Source organism: Corvus hawaiiensis, chromosome 3 (assembly GCF_020740725.1).
Source record: "Corvus hawaiiensis isolate bCorHaw1 chromosome 3, bCorHaw1.pri.cur, whole genome shotgun sequence".
Classification (NCBI taxonomy): domain Eukaryota; kingdom Metazoa; phylum Chordata; class Aves; order Passeriformes; family Corvidae; genus Corvus; species Corvus hawaiiensis.
In genome coordinates this window covers 3,234,525-3,254,282 of record NC_063215.1, presented here as the reverse complement: position 1 = coordinate 3,254,282, position 19,758 = coordinate 3,234,525, and the positions used below count along the sequence as shown (strand labels likewise).

Below are 19,758 nucleotides of genomic sequence, written 5' to 3'. Positions count from 1 at the left end.
TTCTCTGTTCCAGTGCTCCACCACCCTTTGAGTACAGGAGAGGGATTTGTGGGATGGGGTGGGACAGAAGCCTCCCTTCCTCAGCACAGCCATGGAAAGGGAAAAGGCCAAAAGAAACCCAGAGGAGGTCCCGGATCTGCCAGGGACCAGGGAGCTGCTGGAGGTGGGAAGGGGGAAAGCAGCCTGGCTGAGGGTGAACTGAGTGGAGTGGTGATCCTGGGATTTGAGGGTGAGCAGGTGACAGGGACAGGGCAGTTGACACCGGACTGTGGAGCTGATTTGGGAGCAGGATGGGGTCAGCACAAGGGGGTCCAGCTGAGGATGGTCTGGGGAATGCTGGTGTCAGCACTTGGGGGTTGGGGGAAGAAGCACAATGGAATTTTTTGAGTGTCCAGAGGACGGCCAGGAAGAGGGTGAAGGGTCTCAGGGGCCATATGAGGAGTGAGTGATGTCACTGGGTTTGCTCAGCTGGAGGGGACTGAGGTCAGACCTCGTTGGGGGCTGCAGCTTCCTCACAAGGGGCAGCTCCGATCTCTGCTCCCTGTGACCAGGGACAGGACCCAGGGAACGGCTGGAGCTGTGTCAGGGAGGTGTAGGTAGGATATCAGGAACAGGTTCTTCCCGCAGGGGTGGTAGGGCACTGAACAGGCTCCCCAGGGAATGGGCACTGCCCCAGGGCTGCCAGAGCTCCAGGAGCATTTGGACAACGCTCTCAGGGATGCACAGGGTGGGATTGTTGGGGTGTCTGTGCAGGGCCAGGAGATGGATTTGTAGCTCCTTTGCAAACCAGAATATTCTATAATTCAGTGTAGATTTCGTGATTTAAACATGGTTAAAGAGACAGAACACTTCTGCTATGCGGAAAGGCTGAGAGAACTGGGGTTGTTCAGCCTGGGTAAGAGAAGCCTGGGGAGATCTTAGGGCTTAAGTCTTAAGTGGCTGCAGAGGAGGGTCAGGTTGGACAGCAGGAAGAATTTCTTCACAGAAGGGTGATTAGACATTGGAACAGGCTGTCCACAGAGGTTGTGGAGTCACCATCCCTGGAGGTGTCCAAGGAACGACCGGACGTGGAAGTCAGTGCTCTGGTCTGGTTGACAAGGTGGTGTTTGCTCATAGGCTGGACTCAATGACTTCAGAAGAGTTTTTCAACCTAATTGACTTTGTGGTTCTGTGGAATGGCCTCAAGTTATACCAGGGGAGATTTAGATTGGATATGAGGAAAAAAATTCTTCATGGAAAGGGTGGTCAGGCAATGGAACAGGCTGCCCAAGACAACCCGATGGTGGAATCCCCATCCCTGAAGGTCTTCAAAACATGTGTAGGTGTAAACTTGGGGATACAATTTAGGGGGGATCATAGCAGTGCTGGGTTAACAGTTGGACTCGGTGATGCCAGAGGTCTTTTCCAAACTAATTCTGTGATTCTGTAAAGGGGCTCCAAGAAAGCTGGAGAGGGACTTTGGACAAGTGTATGGAGTGACAGGTCAGGGGGAATGGCTTTAAGTTGAAAAGAGGACAAAGCTAGACGAGACTTTAGGAAGAAATTCTTCCCTGTGAAGGTGTTCAGATCTGTGAGGGCACAGGTTGTCCAGAGAATCACAGAATAAGCTGAGTTGAAAGGAACCCACAAGGATCATCTAGCCCAGCTCCTGGCCCTGCACAGGACCATCCCCATCAATCCCACCCTGTGCCTGAGAGCATTGTCCAACCGCTTCTTGAGCTCTGTCAGGTTTGGTGCTGTGTCCATTCCCTGAGCTCTTCCAGTGCTCAACCATCCTCTGGGGAAAGAAGAACCTTTCCCCAATATCCAACCTAACCCTCCCCTGACACAACTCCAGGCCATTCCCTCGGCTCCTGTCCCGGGTCACCACAGAGCAGAGCCCGGCGCCTGCCCCTCCTCTTCCCCTCACGAAGAAGTTGCAGACCGCGCTGAGGTCCCCCCTTAGCCTCCCCTTCTCCAGGCCTCATCCCTGCGAGTTCCCCGGGCCAGGTCGGACGGGGCTGGGAGCATCCCGCTCCGGTGCAAGGTGTCCCTACCCGCGGCGGGGGCTGTGGAAGGCGCCGCTCCCTCCCGCCCGCCCCGGCCCCGCCGCGCTCCCGCCGCCGGTCGCTGTCGCCGCCAGGCGGCCCCGGCCCGTCCCGCGCGCCGCGGAAGCGCCGCCCCCGGAAGCGGCGGGCGGGGGGAGCGGGCACGGGGGGGGCAGAGCGAGCGAGCGCCCGGCGAACGGGCCGGGGACGCGGCGGCGGCGGCAGCAAGATGGCGGCCAAGTCGGATGGCGGCGGCGGCGGCGGCGGCGGCGGCGGCGGCGGCGGCGGCGGCGGCAGCGGCGGCGGCAGCGGCTTCGCCCAGCTGCACAACCTGGACGAGGCGGCGGCGGCCACGGGCGGCGGCGTCGGGGCAGCGGCGGCCGAGGTGGCGGAGGAGCCGGGCGCAAGCAGCTCCTTGCACATCTGCCACTGCTGCAACACGTCGTCTTGCTACTGGGGCTGCCGGAGCGCCTGCCTGCGGAACCTCTTCGGGCGGGCCGCCGCCACCGCCGCCGCCGAGCCGCTGGCCCCGCGCCCCCCCGCCGCCGCCGCCGAGGGGCCGCCGGAGGGCGGCGAGGCGGCCGAGCGGCCGTGGCTGGACTGCCTGTGGATCGTGCTGGCGCTGCTGGTGCTGCTGGGGGACGTGGGCACGGACCTGTGGCTGGCGCTGCACCACTACGGCCGGCGGGACTACTTGTGGTGCGGCCTCACCCTGGCCTTCGTGCTGCTGCCCTCGGTGCTGGTGCAGATCCTGAGCTTCCGCTGGTTCGTGCAGGACTACACGGGCGGCGGGCTGGGCGCCGTGCAGGGGCTCAGCAGCCGCGGGCCGCCCATGATGGGGGGGACCGCGGGCCGGCGCGGGGGACCCGCCGCCGGGGTAGGAGGAGCCGGCGGCACCGTCACCCCCGGGGCGCAGCGCCTCTGCAGGATCTCCGTCTGGGTCTGGCAGTCCGTCATCCACCTGCTGCAGATGGGGCAGGTCTGGAGGTAAGGGGCGGCCGGGGAATCCGCCGGGCCCCCGGCGGGGCGGGCGGGCGGCGCGCTGGGTCGGGGACCGCGGCCGCGGAGGGGCGGGAGCGGCGGCTGCGAGCGCTCGGTGCGAGGGGGACGCGGGGCAGCATCATCCCCTGGTCCAAGGGGGATGTGGGGCAGTGTCACCTCCTGGCTTGAGATGGACGGGGGACAGTGTCACCTCCTGGTTTGAGAGGGACGGGGGCAGTGTCGCCTCGTGGTCCAAGGTGGACGTGGGTCAGTGTCCCCTGTGGTCCGGGGTGGTCAGTGTCCGCTGGCCGAGGAGGGGCAGGTGTGGGTGGTTGTCAGCACCTGGTTTGAGGTGGATGTGGGTCGCTGTCAGCTCGTGGTCCAAGATGTGCATGGGTCAGTGTCACCTCCTGGTTTGAAATGGGTCACTGTGCCCTGGATGAGGTGGGGAGCTCTCAGCTTGTGGAACAAGGCGGACGTGGGTCAGTGTCACCTCGTGGTTCAAGGTGGACGTGGGTCAGTGTCACCTTATGGTTCAAGGTGGACGTGGATCAGTGTCACCTCCTGGTTTGAGGTGGATCAGTGTCATCTCATGGTTTAATGTTGGTCAGGGTCACCTCATGGTTTGAGGTGGGTCAGTGTCCCCTGGAAAAGGTGGGGCAGATGGGGGCCAGTGTCACCTCGATGGGCTGAGGTGAGTCACTGTCCCCTAGCTGAGGTGGACCAGATGGCCATTGCTGTTACCTCGCGGTTTGAGGCAGACGTGGGGCAGTGTCACTTCATGGCTTGAGGTGGATCGCTCTCCCCTGGGTGAGGTGGGACTGATGGGGGTCAGTGTCACCTCGTAGTCTGAGGTGGTCATAGTCAGTGTGGTGCCCCCCACATTGAGAAGAAGGGGGGATTTGGGGGTTACTCCAACTTTGGGTGAGGAGAGACCCAGAGGGAGGAGAGATTCCCACAAAATGAGCCTGGGGGGCTGAGGTGGGGGACGTGGGGGTCGTTGTCACCTCATGATCTGGGGTGGACCTTTGCCAGTGCTCCCCACGGTGGAGGAGGTGTCAAGGCCCTCTGTGTGCTGAGGGGACATTTGAGAGGAAGAGAAGTTACCCCAAAATGTGTCTGTGGGGCTGAGGTGGGAGGAGTGGGGTTGGTTGGTCCAAGCAAGACACGGGATGGTGCTCCCCACGTGGAGATTTGGGGTCACTCCTTCTTCACTGAGAAGAGCCCCAAAGGGAGCAGAGATGTCCCCCTCAAATGAGCGTGTGGGGCTGGGGAGAGGGGAATAGGGCTGCTGTCACCTCATAGCTTGGAGGGGACACGGTTCTGTGCCCCTCATGGTGTGGGATGGAATGGATTCTAGCTCTGTGGGAATGTAAATGGTGCCGCTCAGGGATGGGGTGGGCTCTTGCTGCTCCACAGATATGGGGCAGGATGGGCAGGGGATCATGGAGCTGCTCTTCCCTTCAGGACAGGCCCGGGGCTGGGGGTGACCCTCGCAGTGGCTGCACTGCAGAGGGAGGTCCTGTGGCCCTGGGGGGGACTCACCCCACCGCCCCCCTCCTGGAGCCAGGGGGCAGCCAGGAAAAGACCCCATGGAATATGCAGGGGCTGCTCCGGAGAGGGTCTGTGGGGGGATGGCCCCGTGGCTGCCAAGCGCTGGGACGTGCTGTTTCCAGAGGGTTGACGTCCTGGCATGGATCCCGTCGGGGTGAGGGGGTGAGGGTCTCATCCATCCCCGAGAGCCTCTCCCCAGCCAGCGGAGCAGGAGCGGGAGCTGCCGGCTCGCTGACTCCCCCCATATCGAAGGAGCGGGTGGTGGGAATGGAAAAACGCAGCGTGATGCCTCGGCTGTGGCTTTGGAGAAAGGAGAAACCTCCTCGGTGGGGACGGCGGCGATGGGGCTGCCGGTGTGAGGCTGAAGGTCAGGGATAAGGGACCATTCCCTGCCAGAGGGAGAGGTCCTGGGGTGGAGGAGACGCTGGCCGGAGGACGGGTCTGAGAAGTGACCTCGAGCTCGGCAGGAGTAAAAAAGCATCCTCCAGCGCGAGCTGGAAATTACGTTATCCTCCCCAAAAAGAGAGGTGGGAGGAGGCAGGGAGGGATTCTCCAGGATGAAAGCCTGTGGATGCAAACACTGCCACAGAGATGTCGGGCTTACGGAAAGAGGTGGTGTAAGGACAGCTGTAAAGACCCGGTGTGGCCCAGCATCCTCTAAGTTGGGGCGCGGGTTGGTAGCGTGGAAGGGGTGTGAGATTTGGGGTGGGGGCAGAGGGACGACTCTGGGTGGTGTCATGGGGCAGTGGATGCACCCCCTCCACCCCATGGATGGGTCAGGCTGTAGGGAAGAGGCTCCACATGGGGGTCGGTTGGCATTTGTAGCTTTTAAAATAATCCTTAGGGATCAAAGATTTTTATTTTCCCAATTTTTTTTTGAAGAAGCCGCGGGGGTGGAGGGGAGGGGATCTGCGTGGGAAGGGTGCGTGAGATGTGTACGTAGGAAATAAGCCCATGCAATCGTGCAGTGCAACAGCAAATACATATTTCTTCTGCATCTTCAATGTCATTTGTGCAGCGTTCAAAACGCATTTGTTCTCAACTTCTGCTTGGGGGTTTATTCTATTTTTATGGGTTTTTTACAGCTGAGATTTGGGCTGGGGGGTGGCGGGAGGGGGATGTCTGCGGGTGGTGCGTGCGAGGATGATGAATTGGCCCGCGACCCTTTCTGCTGCTTCCCCTGGTACTCCCAACTGCTGATCCCATCAGCAAAAGCAGTTCTCAATGCAGATGCTCCTCTGGCAAGTTGAATTTTTCCTTTCTTGGAGCCAGGCAGAAGAAATGATGGTGTTTTAGCTGTGCACAAACACCCCATGCCATGGCACACTCGAGTGAGCACGTGGGGAGGGGGATGCCAAAGTGATGCTGGCTGGGACAGAGGGGGTGCATGTGGGGTGCTGATTTTTGGGTAATAGGAAGAAGCAAAGCTCCAGTTGCCCTGACTTTTCCCTGCTATGCTAATGCAGAGGAAAACATTTTCTTCTGAGGTTGTACAGGGCTGGGAATGCCAAAGGGGACTGACAAGGAGAGCTGCAGCCCGGATCACGTTAGGTGAAATCAGGGAGCTTTCTCTCCTGTTGATCTCTAATCCCACCAGCGCTCAGCTCCTGCTCTTTAAGGCATGCTGGACAGCGGGGAGCCAACTCCCAATACCTGAGCAGAGCCAGAATTAACTTCCTGGGATCTGTGGAGCAGCCTCCACGAGGGTGTCTTTTTGCATTCCCACTACAGCTACTGCCAGCACCATTAAAATTAATCTCGGATGCGGTGATGGGACTAATACTGGAGCGCGCTGCTTTGGCCACCTTTGCCTGCGGCGCAGTCGCTGCTTGCTGGGGAGACGTTTAGACATGGGGATGGAGGAGGAAAACCTAGGACAGTGTAAGTTCAGTGCCTAATGCTCCGAGCCTGCTTTCTTGCAGGATCATGGATCCGCGCTGCCGGTGCATGGAGCGTAATCGGGATCGTACCTTACGTAGGGGATGTCGTGGGTGTTGCTCAGCAGCTGGGAGTGAATTTGTGGAGAATTGGAGGGGGCAGGTTGGAGTAGTACAGGAATTCTCATCCTGAATACGTTAGGTAAATCTGCGTTTGGATTTTGAGGGTTGACACAATTCCTATGGCGGCTTCTTCTCGTAAATACTGGGAAGACTCGCCAATAAGATGGTGAATAAATAGCATTTTATGGCAGAAATATAAATATACATCGGGATCCTATTTTAGCAAGGCTGTGTCTTCATTTTGTCAGGATTGTGGGAGAAGGAGCTTGTTTTGGAGCAGTCTGGATGGGGGCTTTGTCTGCTGTTTGTGTCGTATTCAGAGGGTGGATCGTGACCAGGCAGGAGAGCTGAGGGGGCAGTGCGAGTGTTGAGCGGGGGCTTAGTGATATTCCTGGGGTTTTTGTGGTTTTTTTTAGTTCAGCTGGGATCTGAAGGATGTGTTAATACTGTCTGTCTATAGTGGCTGTTGGAAAAATAGTAAAAACATATGCGTGTGTGTATGCATATACATATCTTTTGAATTCTTGCTGGAAGTAATCTGATCTCAAACAGATTCGAGTAGTCTGATCTCCAATGCCATTCCCACCAATAAAACTCAGCTCCTGGGGTTTTTACCTTCAAAAATCTACAATATTCACCTTTCCTCTCAAATCTTAGCTTGTCTTGAAGACTTGAACAGTTCATCCAGACTATCCAAAAAGTGAAGGATGCCAGTTGGGGCACGTTATGGTCATTATAGAGGTGCTGCAGTGCAAGCTGCCAAGGGCTGTTCCTTGAGGAGGGATGCTGTGGTTTTGCTGCAAACAGGATGAAGTCAGGGCTGTTGCTTTTGCTGGAGCTGTTCAGCCGCGTAAATTTGGGAGAAGTCGTTTTGGTATCTCGAGTAGTTGCACAGGTTGTATGAGTGACAGGAGTGAACTTCCCTGTCTGATGTACCTTTCCATAACCTCTGCTGGAAGTGGGTTACTGGGTCACGAATGCTGCCCTGGAATACGGGGTTTAGAGTGGAAAGTCCGATCCCTTGCGTTGCGCCGTGCTATTAAAGCAAACATTATTGGATTCCATTGGATTAACGGGATGTGGAGCTGAGCTGAGCTGAATGCTGACCAGCTGGAAGTCTCTCTGTGTCTGTTAAACTGTCAGTGACGGTGAGTTTTGGGACATGAATGTGCTCTGTTTATGGAGTTTGTTATTAAGACAGATTTAAATACAGATCTAGGAGAAAAACATTCTGTACAAGAAACCCCAGCAAAACACAACAACCCTTGTCACTGTTGTGACATTAAAAATTGTCTTGTGTGTGTACATGGTGAGAAATTCCTAACATTTAGGCAGAGAGTTGGCATCTTTTTTATTAGTGGAAAGACCAAATCTGTGAGCTGTTCATCTTTGGAGGTGGAAGGATGAATCAATGGGTTTAAATGGAATATATGGCATTTAATGACTTTGCGTTGAGTGGGTTCAGGCTCTCCTAAAATACTTTGTCTGGGATGAACTTTGTGAGTTAGAGACGCATTATTTTGGGTAGTTTAGAAATACAGGCAGCTATGACTCTGAGGTTCTCTGCCCAAATCCCTCAAAGCGGGAGCCATCTGCTTGTCAAACAGCAGATGAACAAGAAGCCGCTGACCTAATGCTGCCTCCTTGTCTTGGTTTGGGATGTTCAGCTCTGTAGAGCCTTTCGGTAAATTTACTGCCTTCCCTGGCACGCTGGACTATTTTTTTCAGCTTTTTCTGGTTAGCTTGTCTGGCAGCTGAGTTTTTCCTTTTAGCCAAGTTTTAACAGCTTGCTTTTATAGTATGGGGTTTTGTCAGCTTTTGACAAGTTGGCAGAAGGAAGACATTCTGGAATAGATGATAAATATGTTCTCCCTACAAGAGCAGGTCTGGGGTATAACTTTTTATATTTTTTTTCCAGTGAGGTTGTTCTCCCTTCCAAAAAACCTTACCCATTCCGCCCCCATTTCTACAGGATCTCCGTAAGGAAGTGCTGGGCTATGGGTGTAGAGGTCCAACGACATCTACAGAGCAAGTAGGTTGTGAGAGAGTGGAAATAATATTAGTAATCATAATAATGAGGGGAAAAAGGGCTTTATCCTTTGAGTGGGGTCTCCATGGGTGGCACGTGGTGGTGATGCTCCGTGTCTTGTTGAGTGGTTCCCACTAGAGGGGGTCCAACCACAGATGTTGGAGCGGATCTGCTGGGCCAGCCTTGGGAGGGCAGAGATTTCTCCAAAGCTTTCCTTGGGAGAAACGATGTCCTGCCCTGACCTGCTGGGAACTCCCCTTCCCATTCGACCCGGCGTTTCTGCAGAGACAGCATGGCTTGGGCAGGTGGGAGAGTGGGATTTGGAGGAGAAACTGGAGTTCAGTTTGCTCTTGGAGCTGTTGAGAAAGAGCCATGTGGTGTCATGTGGCCAGGCAGTGACAGCAGCTCATCACCCCCCTGCCCTGGTTTTTGGGGAGGAGGAAAGGGAAGCAGAACTACTTGGGTGACCTGACTTAGTTCTTACTGGAACCAGCACAGAGTTTCCATGGATTTCAGGGTGAAGACACCATTGCAAGGTATTCTTGGGACAGCATCTCCAGGAGTCCAAAAACTGAAAGGGATCCCAACTGCTTTGAAGTTGGGTTGCAGGCTGCTTTTCTAAATGTTCCCACCCATGTGGTCTTTGACCACAACATCCCTTTTCAGTTGTTCAAGCTGAACTCCAGGAAAAACAGCCGGTTTGGGTTTTTTCCCACTCTCCCTATGGCTTTATCTCTAATGCCAGTGGCAACCTGGCAGTGCCTTTCCTGGTGGAGGGGAGGCAGGGTGCCAAGGGAAGGAGGAAAGATGGCTCACCATTTTTTGTGTATTAAAATTCCAGGCTCTGTATTTTCCACCTTTCCAGACACTTCCATTTCGCTCTCAGCTGCACTGAGCCAGCTTTATTCCTTGCAGTGGTTCTCCTCTCCGAACAAATGTAGGTTATTCAGGGAGCATTTCTTTTAATGAAAAGGATGGAGGGAGAAGTGATGGTGATAAAGCATCTCTTTGGAGGAGAGCTGCTTGTGCTGCCTTGAGACTGCAAGGAGCAGAAATGGGACGTCAAACGTGTAATTTTGCTTGGGGAACGAAGGTGAGCCTGTGGAGAAGTCTGGATCCCTCACACAGCTTCACTCTCTACTCATTTTGCTTTATTTCCCTTGAATCCTGACTTGATTTTTAGCACCTGACTGTAGTGAAAATCAGCAGTAGCACAAGGCAGTGTTTTAACACCTGGAAGCTTTTAGGCAGGAGGAATTGTGAGTCGGAGTAAGGCTTTGCTAGAGAGAAAATTAAATTGTAATTAAAGGCGTAAGCAAAGAACATGTGCCAAATATTGTCACTTCATTGACCCACCTTCTTCTGATGTGCTGGGATTCAGAATGACAGCCAAGTCTACTGTGATGCTTTAGGGCACTGAGATGCTTTTCCAAACAGGATCCCAAGAAAATGGGGAAAGATCTTTCCAGGGGAGGAGGATATTTAGAAAATCCTCTAACCTAGCAACAGTCTGATGGAGGGAGGAACACCTTGCGTTTTTAGCTCTGTGGAGCAGAACTGCTTGATATTTGCAGGGCAGAACATTAGGCACATCCCATATCCTTGGGCTGCAGTGTCAAGGATGCTCCCAAAATCTTCTGGATTGTGGGACTGAGCATTTGGCTGTGTCCCGGGAGCAGCCCGTTGCATCTCTCCATAGATGGATTTTTACTTCTATATTTTTTTGCCATTCTCTCCACTTGGGATTCACATTTCCTACCACCCTGTATTCCAGTTTCAGCCTGTGTTTGGTTATATGGAACTGCTGTAGCAGAGGAACCATGTTTACAGTGGAGGAGTCTCAGGAGTTGCTATTTGTCCATCCCTGGATGCATTTCACCAATGGACTTCTGTTATTTCAGTATAAATGGGTGTTTTATTCCTTACTTCCATGTCTTGAACTACAAACAAAATCAAATCTTGGCCACGCAACAAAAAAATAGAGCGAAAGGCCATCTCAAATGTGTCCCCAAAACTATAATGGGACCTGAAGACTGTGCTGCTCCTCATGTCTCCTTTCTTTGGAAATCTGTGAGAGCTCAGGTTCGCCTATGAAATATTCACAGTCTGTCCTTAAGTGACTTCAGCTGCACAGAAGATCTTTTGCAGAATTGGCAGCTTTGTTGAAACCTTCTGCCTTCAAGCCCAGAGCCTTTACTGTGACCTCCTCTTCCTCTGCTCCACTCTGAGTTGGTTTTCCTGCAGCAGGATTTTGGCATCCTGAAGCAATATACCTGTATTATCATAGAACTGAATCACATCACAGAATGGTTTGGGTTGGAAGGGACATTAAAGGCCATCCCATTCCAGCCCCTGCCATGGGCAGGGACACCTTCCACTAGCCCAGGTTGATCCAAGCCCTGTCTAACCTGGCCTTGGACACTTCCAGGGATGCAGGGGCAGCCACAGCTTCTCTGGGCACCCTGTGCCAGATCCTCCCCACCCTCACAGGGAAGAATTTCTTCCCAATACTTAACCTAAATCTCTCCTCTTGGTTTAAAACCTGTCCTGTTTGTCCAAACACTATCTGTCCATGTAAAAAGTCACTCTCCCTCTTTTTTATACACTCTCTTTAAGTACTCCCCTTTGTAGAGGATGGGTTGAGGGAATAGACATCTTCTCCCTGTCCCAAAACCCCGTGGGAAGTAGGACTAAGACAGGAATCTATCCTAAATGCTGCCTCAGTGCTCTGTAGATGGTCTGTGAATGGGCACTAGGAAAACTAAGCCTGTTGTGAACAGGTTTAAATGGACACTGCAGAGGGCTGAAATCTCTGTCAGCTGCTGAGCTACATCACCTTTTCTACCTTCACAGGTCTGCTTGATGTGGGAGAAGTTTCCCATAAAACCCCCACCACTTTGGCAGAACTCTTATTAAAAACTCCTCAGGAGCCACGATGCAAAAGGCTCTGGCAGCTGGAGCTGCCTTTATCACTTTCCTAATTAAACCTGTGGGAAGAACCCAAACCCTAGTGAGGGAGGATCATGTCCAGCTGCCAGAACCTCCCTCAGCTCAGGGGGCTCCATGGGGTTTTCTGTAGGGGAAGGGAGCAGGATCATGTTTTGCTTCTCTGATGGACACCGGACTTCACAACTCTCCACAAAAATCCAGGAGAGATGAGCTTCTTTCAGTGGGGTGGCTCAAGATAATCTCCTAAAGCAGGGACATGTCAAGTGTCCCTGTGAGTTTAAAGAGTTCCAGTCTCTGCGAAAATCACAATTCTCCCATTTTCTCATGTTAAAAAAGATCAGTTTAACTCCCCATACTTGGATCCCCCACACAGGCAGCCCTGGATGACAGGACTGGCAGGAATACATTCCCTGATCTACCAAACACAGAAGACAGCAGTAAAGCACCAGGAGTGGTTTTGAGTTTGGGATTGGAATTCATCCCAGTTATGTCTAAGCGAGGGAAAAAAGAGCAACGGAGGCCGATGTTGTTGAAGTAAAAATTGTAGAGTGGTATAAGCAGAAGGCATTTAAATAATGTAAACAGTCTGGCATGGGAGGAAGGATGGGAGGCATTCCAGAAACAAAAGGAAAATAGTTTTAAAACATGGCTAAAAATACAGCAACTCTTGAATTCCAGAGATTATCTCAATTAGCACTTTTTCAATATATCTTTACAACAGAATTGTAGGAGTTCACAAAAGATAATGGAGGCTATGAGATACAGAGAAGTGATATTAATTTGTTTAATTAAAAGGATGAAGGGCTCCCTAAAATAAGATTCACTTATCTTCTGTCACAGGGAAGAGCGAGGTTATATTGGGAAAACTGCAGCTCATGGCACTGTAGTGTGGAGAAGGCATGGAGAGAGCCAGGGCTGGGAGGAAAAGCCCCTTCTTCAGCCTCAGCAGTTCCTTGCTCAGTGACTTTCAACAGCAAATCCCTTCCCATGGGATTTATGTGCTATTAGAGCAAAATGGGATGATTTTACATTTCCAAGAGGATTTTGTTTGATGTTCAGAGAGCAGGAATTGGACGTTTTCGTCCAACAGAAAATCAAATACTCAGACATCAGAGCTTTGAGGGGCAGGCAAACATGGTTTAAACTGGGAATCTGTGTGTGTGGAGCTGTGCATGGATGTCCTCTGGCTCCAGAGGTGTGTGGCATATGTCAGAATTTATGTGCAGCCTCAGCATTGCATGCCCATCCCTTGGAATGGGGGAGAAGCATGCATGGATATCCAGCTGGAAGTGTAAGGGGAGACCATAGGGGCCAGGGAGGAGAGAAGACCCTCATGCAGATAGAAATTAAATTAACCCCCCTGGATGTATATTAATATGTTAAGTAGCACTAAGCTCTGTATCCCAGCTCAGCAATATTTCGAGGCACATTATTGCTTTAATGGAGGGATAAAATAGAACCTGCAATTACAGTAATTTTTTCTAATTGAATATTTTGCTTTATTCTTTCCCTTTCAAAGCATGACTGTAAGTACCAGCCTTCATAAAGCTTTGGAAATATTTATACTTTCCCTCTCTGGCAATGGGTGTAAATATGCTTTTTCTTGGGCAGGCTGTTTGGGTCCCTCGTGGATGAGCAGCAGAACAGCTCTGGAGAGAGGTGGGCAATGTACCTTCCCCTGCTCCTTTTAATCATACAGTCCTGGGATGGTTTGGGTTGGAAGGGATCCTAAGGATCATCTCATCCCACCCCCTGCCATGGGCAGGGACACCTTCCACTATCCCAGGCTGCTCCAAGTCCCATCCAGCCTGGCCTTAGACACTTCCAGGGATCCAGGGGCAGCCACAGCTTCTCTGGGCAACCTGGGCCAGGGCCTCACCACCCTAATTTATTCCTAATACACAATCTAACCCTACTCTCTTTCAGTTTAAAGCTGGGAAACACTTGTTTCCCATCAGTGGAAAGGGGGGAATATGATGTTACAGTCTCAGTGCTTTCTGTCATTCTACATGGGCTTGATGTGAATGTCAGGTGTCTTTTTGATTAATTTCTTGTCCGTGCAGGGGTAGTGGAGAAGTGGACAACAGTTGTTGTTCCCAGGCCATGTTCTGTGGAAGCAGATGAGATCCTCCACCTAAACTGACTTTGGGGAGGAGGACAGGTAAAGCTCCTTCAGGATCCTGCTGGAGCAAGATGTAGATGGCAGGTAGAGGCAAAAGCTGAAGGGCAGAGTCCCTGCCCAAAACCAGCCAGGTGAGGCGGCAGTGCTGACAACAGGGACACCAGGGGATTAAACTCGAAACGCTGATGGTATAATTGGGTGTCAGTTGAGTTTTTTGAAGTAGCCATTTTCAGTGGCAGCTCTTCAAACCGAAGTTCCTCCCTCCAGCTCAAGCCTCAAGCAGGCAGCAAAATGCAGCTAAATTAACATAATAATTGTGCTGTGCATTCCGTGTGCTGAATCTCGGGGTTTTAAGAGGGAGATTTGCTGATACTCCCTCCATGTGATGGGATGCTATCAGTTGGAGGCTGTTGCAGTAGCTGTCTCCTCGTCTAAAGGGGACTTTTGATCCAATAAACTGCTTATCTCGTGTAGTTGTCCTTTCATCTAGCGTGGGTGGTGTGTGACGGCTGATGGAAGGCGCAGTATTGTGGCTCATTTATGAATATTAATTAGAAATGGAAATAATTTGGAACAGTGTGCACCGACGACTCTCCGAGCACCGCCAGCTGCAGAAATCCATCAGTTCCTCCCTCGTGGAAGACTCAGGAATGCAGGGAAGGCGCTCACGTTGGGGTGTGAAGTCACCACACAGAGTCTGTCACGCCGACACGTCGGCGATGCAGCGAGAGGTTGTCTCGGGGCTTTATTCCCAGCGTTCGTTACAGCTGGGCTGGGGAAGGAACGGTTTCCTTGGGAAAAGCTGCAGCAGTGCCTTGCCAAGTCATGTGCATCCGACCCGGAGCCGGAGCTGGAGGTTGAGGCTGTGCCTGGGCACGTGGCTGTGCCGAAAGGCAGCGCGATAAGGCTTCGGCGCCCTTGTTCTAGTGAAGGACATGCTTTGCTCCTGAATGCTTAATCTCACCTTAGTCCTTGTCACTCCAGGCCCGTTGTCACACGCTGACGTAAATGCATCGTGCCACTGACGCCGGGAAAGGCTCCAGCCCCCAATGTGATGCAGCTTTCTTTGGGATGATACCAGAGCCCTTCAGAGAATCTCAGAACAGTTTGGGCTGGAAGGGACCTTAAAGATCGTCTCGTTCCAACCCCTTGCCATGGACAGGGACACGTTTCCTCTTTTGTGGTTCCATCTCAAAATCCAGCCATGTGTGCTGATCAAGGATAGAGCCCTCTTCATCTCATTTGCCCAGAACTCATCCTCAGGGGCCACGTCTCCTCTTGGGAGCTTGATAGTGGCAGGGTTTGTCCTCTGGCCCTGAGATGGGCTGGCACAGCGTGGCTGTTTGTGTCATGTTAAGCTTTCTTGGCTTTTGGGAGAGGGTGGTTGCCTCCAGGATGCCAGCTGGGAATGGTTCTGGTGGTGCTGCTGGAGGTGAGGGCTTGTAGGTCCCAGGGATGATCCCCTGTGGTGGTTGAGCCTTGAAGGAAACAGCCTATTAGACAAGGAGAGCCCGGAAGGATGCAACACATCACAAGGAAAATATTCCCTTTACTTAGGTTAATTTTTATTTTCTTATGAGAGTATGGGCTTGTTTTTCCAAACTAATGAAGGTGTATCCGGCCTATCAGAGTCTCCAGCAAAATCCACTTCTAGCTTTTGGACATGGCCATCAAGTTTACCTGTTTGGGACTAAATTTATTTTATGACTCCTGTGTGTGCACCAGGAGTGGAGCCCAGATCTCTTCATTGGATTAGATTGTCTTTATCACCTTTGGGAGAGTTACATTCAGGGGGCCACTTTAGAATTGATGCTTAGGGGTGAATCCCAGGTGAAGAGAACGGAGAAATGCCAAGACATGTCGCAAATCATGGAATGACAGAGTGCTTTGGGTTGGAAGGGACCTTAAAGCTCATCCAGTTCCAATCTCCTGCCATGGGCAGTGACACCTTCCACTATCCCAGGTTGCTCCAAGCCCCATCCCGCCTGGGTTTGAACACTTCCAGGGAATTCAGCTGAGTCCCAAACACTCGTGTCCTTGTGGACTCATCCTGCTCAGATGCTGGTGGAGGAGGACGTGGTTTGTTGCTCCTGCAGTTTTCCAGAGTGCTTTGCTCTGCAGGGAGACCCAGTGGGGTTAAACTGGGATCATCCTTGGGAGCTCAAATGTGCAGCGAGCCAAAAACGTGCACTTCTGGGGTCACCCATCATAGCCCAGACCCATCCCAAGTCTAATTTGTGGGTTAATTTATTTTTAAAGTGAGCCAAGTAATTAACTGCTTTCCTTTAAAACTCCTCGGAGCCCTTCAAACCAGTGCTTTAAAAATGGGCTGATTATTCCGCTTTCTTCAAAGCACGGGGTATTAGGAAAAGTCAGCTCCTGCAGGCACGATCCTCTGGCAGCCCAAGGCACTCCAGGGGTGCTGTGCCATGTCACACACACTCAGTGTCACAAATCACTCGCCTGTGAGTGTCACTTGCTCTAAGTGGGGCATGACGGCTGTCACAGGGCCGGCTCCGCCATCCGCACCTTCCCTTTGGAATTTGTTCCCTTCCCCCGGCGTGGCTGGGGTTGGGTTCTTTGAACCAGCACAGGCTTTGCTTTTCAATCGTGAGCTTTAGATCTGGGATAATAAAACATCAAAGTAAACCAGATTGTTGTGGATAGAGGAAAAAAAAGAAAAAAATCAGGACACTCAGTAGGACTTCGGGGAGTAATAAATTTGTTCTATATTTAATCTCGTATTTATCGCAGTGTCAGTATGAGACCACTTCATTTTACTACTTTAACTGTAGCTAAGAATAACTGAATCCTTGAAATATTGAGAAAGTGGCTAGTACCTGGTGGTAGCTGATGGGATCCAGCTTTAATAGTTACTGATTGGCTTCAAAAAGCTCCCAGTAATATCACATCGGAGCTACTGTATGTTGGAAGTTCAAATCCTATCAGTTATTTAAGATTAGAAGTAATTGCAGATTTGCAGCTTAATCATCCCTCAGTAGGTGAAGCCAGCCAGGACTTCAGGTATCATTTATAATTTTGCAAAAAATTAATGGTTGATCTGCCTTGGTTTTATTGTGGGAAAATCTTGGCATCCCTAAATTCAGATATTCTCCAGCATTTCCTTGGCTTGCTGTAAAATTAGTGTGGCTTCTCTGATGGGGATGCAAAGCCCTGTTTAAAATCTGTTTGTTAGGCAGTGAACACAAGGGACAAATGACCCCTGTAGGGTTGGTCTTAGTGCTTGGTCCTTTCTCATAGTGCCCCATGTCTCAGAAAGTGCTGAAAAACCCCACATATCCTCATAGGAAAAGAAAAATTGTCCCTAAGTAAGGGGAATATCTTCCATCCAGAAATTCAGGAGAGCAAAAAATCAGATTAAACACTGCTCTTGAGTACTAAAACTCTGCCTGGGTAACCTGACATTTACCTGTGCTTCAGCAGTGCTTCAAAACAGCACCTTTAATGATGCTTTATTACCATTTTCGTTCTTAGTCTTTGTTTTACTGCTCTGGAGTTTAATAATCCCATTTATCAAAACATTTGGGGTTTTGCTGTTTCTTTTCCCCCTGGTATGGCTTGTTGCACAATTAGAGCTTCGTTGAAGGCTCTCATTATTTTTCTTGGTTGTGATCAAGCTCTGCCTGCAACGAACCACTGAATTTTCTGTTTGAGCGCACAGATCTCCCTGTAATTCCCTGCTGCTCCTTTCACCAGGCACCGGCTCTTTGCCATTCCTGGGAAGTGACCAATTTTTTAGCACTGAGGGCAAATTAGTTCTAGCTCTTTTATTTTTCTTGTTGATATTTAGGTGTGTTCTCAGAGGGAAAAAAATGACAATTTTTCCAATTTCCTGCAGTTGTCAGAAGCTGAGTAACTGCAGCAGGGAGTTTGAATTCAGGGGTTAAGTTGAATTTCTGGTGACTTTGGCAACTTCTTTGCCTGGGACTGGATTATTTCCCCCTTTTTTTCAGGGGATTAGGGGATTTATTTGTGAAGCAGCACTCCTAACAAAGGTGTCTGAGACACTGGGAAGGTCACATCTTCATTTACTTCGAATGAATTCCTTCTGCCATCCTGAAGCTGTGTTTTGGGGGAAATAGTGAGGAAATCACACTTTTATTTTGGAATATTTATTTTGGAATAATTCTGCTGAAGAATTTTAAGTAGGAATTGATGAATGAGGATGTACTCATTGAAAAATCGCTATTTAGAGCCGATTCCCACATGGAATACCAGTGGGATTATCTGGAACAGAAAGCTCTTTGAGGTCCTGACTGCTTGAGGAGCCAGGCTGGGATCGAGGAATTGTGCCTGGTTGGAACCCAGTGCTGGCTCCTTGTGTGCTGCTGTGGGGGCTCATAAAAGACCACAGCCCTAATTAGGAATGAAAATGCACATAGTTATGATTTGTAATTTCCCTTCCAACCCAAACCATTCCATGATTCCATGGTCTTTAGACTGGATATTTTGCCTAGCACTGTTCCTTACGGTCAGCGAAAGGGTCCTTGTCTTGCTCCCACTTTCCACTGGCTATAGTGTTAATTAGTTGTATGAATTAACTGAGGACTAAGCTTCATTAGGCTGCCATTATCAGTGCATTTGTATTCTTCCTGTCCTAAACCCTCAGTGAGAACATCTGTTAGTCACTCAGAATAGAAGTCTGCATTCTTAGGAGCAATTTTGCCATCATAAAACTGGAGATTTTTACCGATCAGACACCTTTAAAGATACTTAATTCTCTTCCAGTCCCTTTTCCAAGAGGAAAGCTTTCAGTAGGACACTAAATCTGTGTTAACTCTAAGTGCAAGTTTGTGTTCATGTTTGTGAGGCAGGTGGGACTCTCTGATATCTGTCAAGAGCTTTGAGGTGAGGAGTGTCCCATCCTCTCTTGGCATTGCCTCTCATCTGTTTTCTGCTCTTTACCCAGTTTCCTTCTGTGGGAGTGTGTTCAACTTTTCATAGAATTCTTGGGTAATGGAATCATTTAGGTTGGAAAAGACCTTCAAGACCATCAAGTCCAAGCTGTGACCAATCCCCACCTTGTCACCCAGTCCAGAGCACTGAGTGCCACGTCCAGTCCTTCCTTGGACACCTCCAGGGATAGGGACTCCACCACCTCCTTGGGCAGCCCATTAAAATGCCTGACCATCCCTTTAGGGAAGAAATTCTTCCTGATGTCCAGCCTGAACCTCCCCTGGTGCAGCTTGAGGCCATTTCCTTTTGTCCTGCCACTTGTTATGTGGGAGAAGAAACCAACCCCCACCTGTCCACAACCTCCTGTCAGGTAGTTCAGGTTTCAGAGTTTCCTTTGATCCACGCTGATTTTCTTGGATCGCCTAAGAAAGTTGATACCTGTCCCCGGCTGACTCTCCCTGCCCTTCAAGCATCATCTGCTGGGGTTACCTCAGAAAGTTTCGAGTTTTGGAGCTTGGGTACCTTTGGCTTTTTAATAAAAGACAAGGTTTGTAATAGAAATGCAACTTAAAAGCCTCACAAACTAAAACTGGTTTTACTGAAAGTGCTGTTACTGGATTTCAGAAAAGCTTCTTCACAGGAGCAGGGAATGACCAAGAAAATTCACCATCCCAGGCATAAAATTTGCTCTCACATCCTTTGCCCAATGATTCCAGCGATAACACTGAAATTATTTGTCCATTAAAGGATATTTATTACACTTCCTAACCGTAGGAATAGAATTAGAAGAAGGAATTCCTGCTTTAAATGAGGCTGTTTACCCACTTCTGTGGTGTAGCCGTTACTTTCCCCCATGCACTTTCCCATTCAGCCACAGCAGCGAAGTGTCGGATCCATCTGAAACCTCTGGATTCAGTCAGCAGAGTCAGCTTTTGTCAGTTTATGATCTCACGCTCTTTTTTCCCCCCTACAGGAGTTCTGTTACCTGATAAAGTTGTCTTTCTTTGGGTCAAACCAGTGGGATTATCTAAATGAGGCTGTTTGCTCCGCCGTCCTTCCTGACCCGGCTCTGCTCTGCCTTTGATGGGAGCCCTTCCTGGGGTGTCCTGCAGTTGTTCCATCGTGCCTTTGGTGAATTAAAGAAGTAACTCCATGTCCTGAACGGTTCAGGATGAGAGG

The 19,758-nt window shown here is 50.7% G+C and overlaps 1 protein-coding gene across 1 annotated transcript in view; it reads left to right on the top strand.

The window, feature by feature from the left end:
- Window positions 1–2,319: 2,319 nt before the first annotated feature.
- XKR6 (XK related 6) overlaps window positions 2,320–19,758 on the top strand; it is a gene marked incomplete at its 5' end in the record, with an annotated part of 176,074 nt that continues 158,635 nt past the window's right edge. The window contains one exon of the mRNA XM_048298497.1: window positions 2,320–3,014. Within this exon, the coding sequence (XP_048154454.1) occupies window positions 2,320–3,014 (695 nt within the window). The remainder of the gene's footprint in view (window positions 3,015–19,758) is intronic.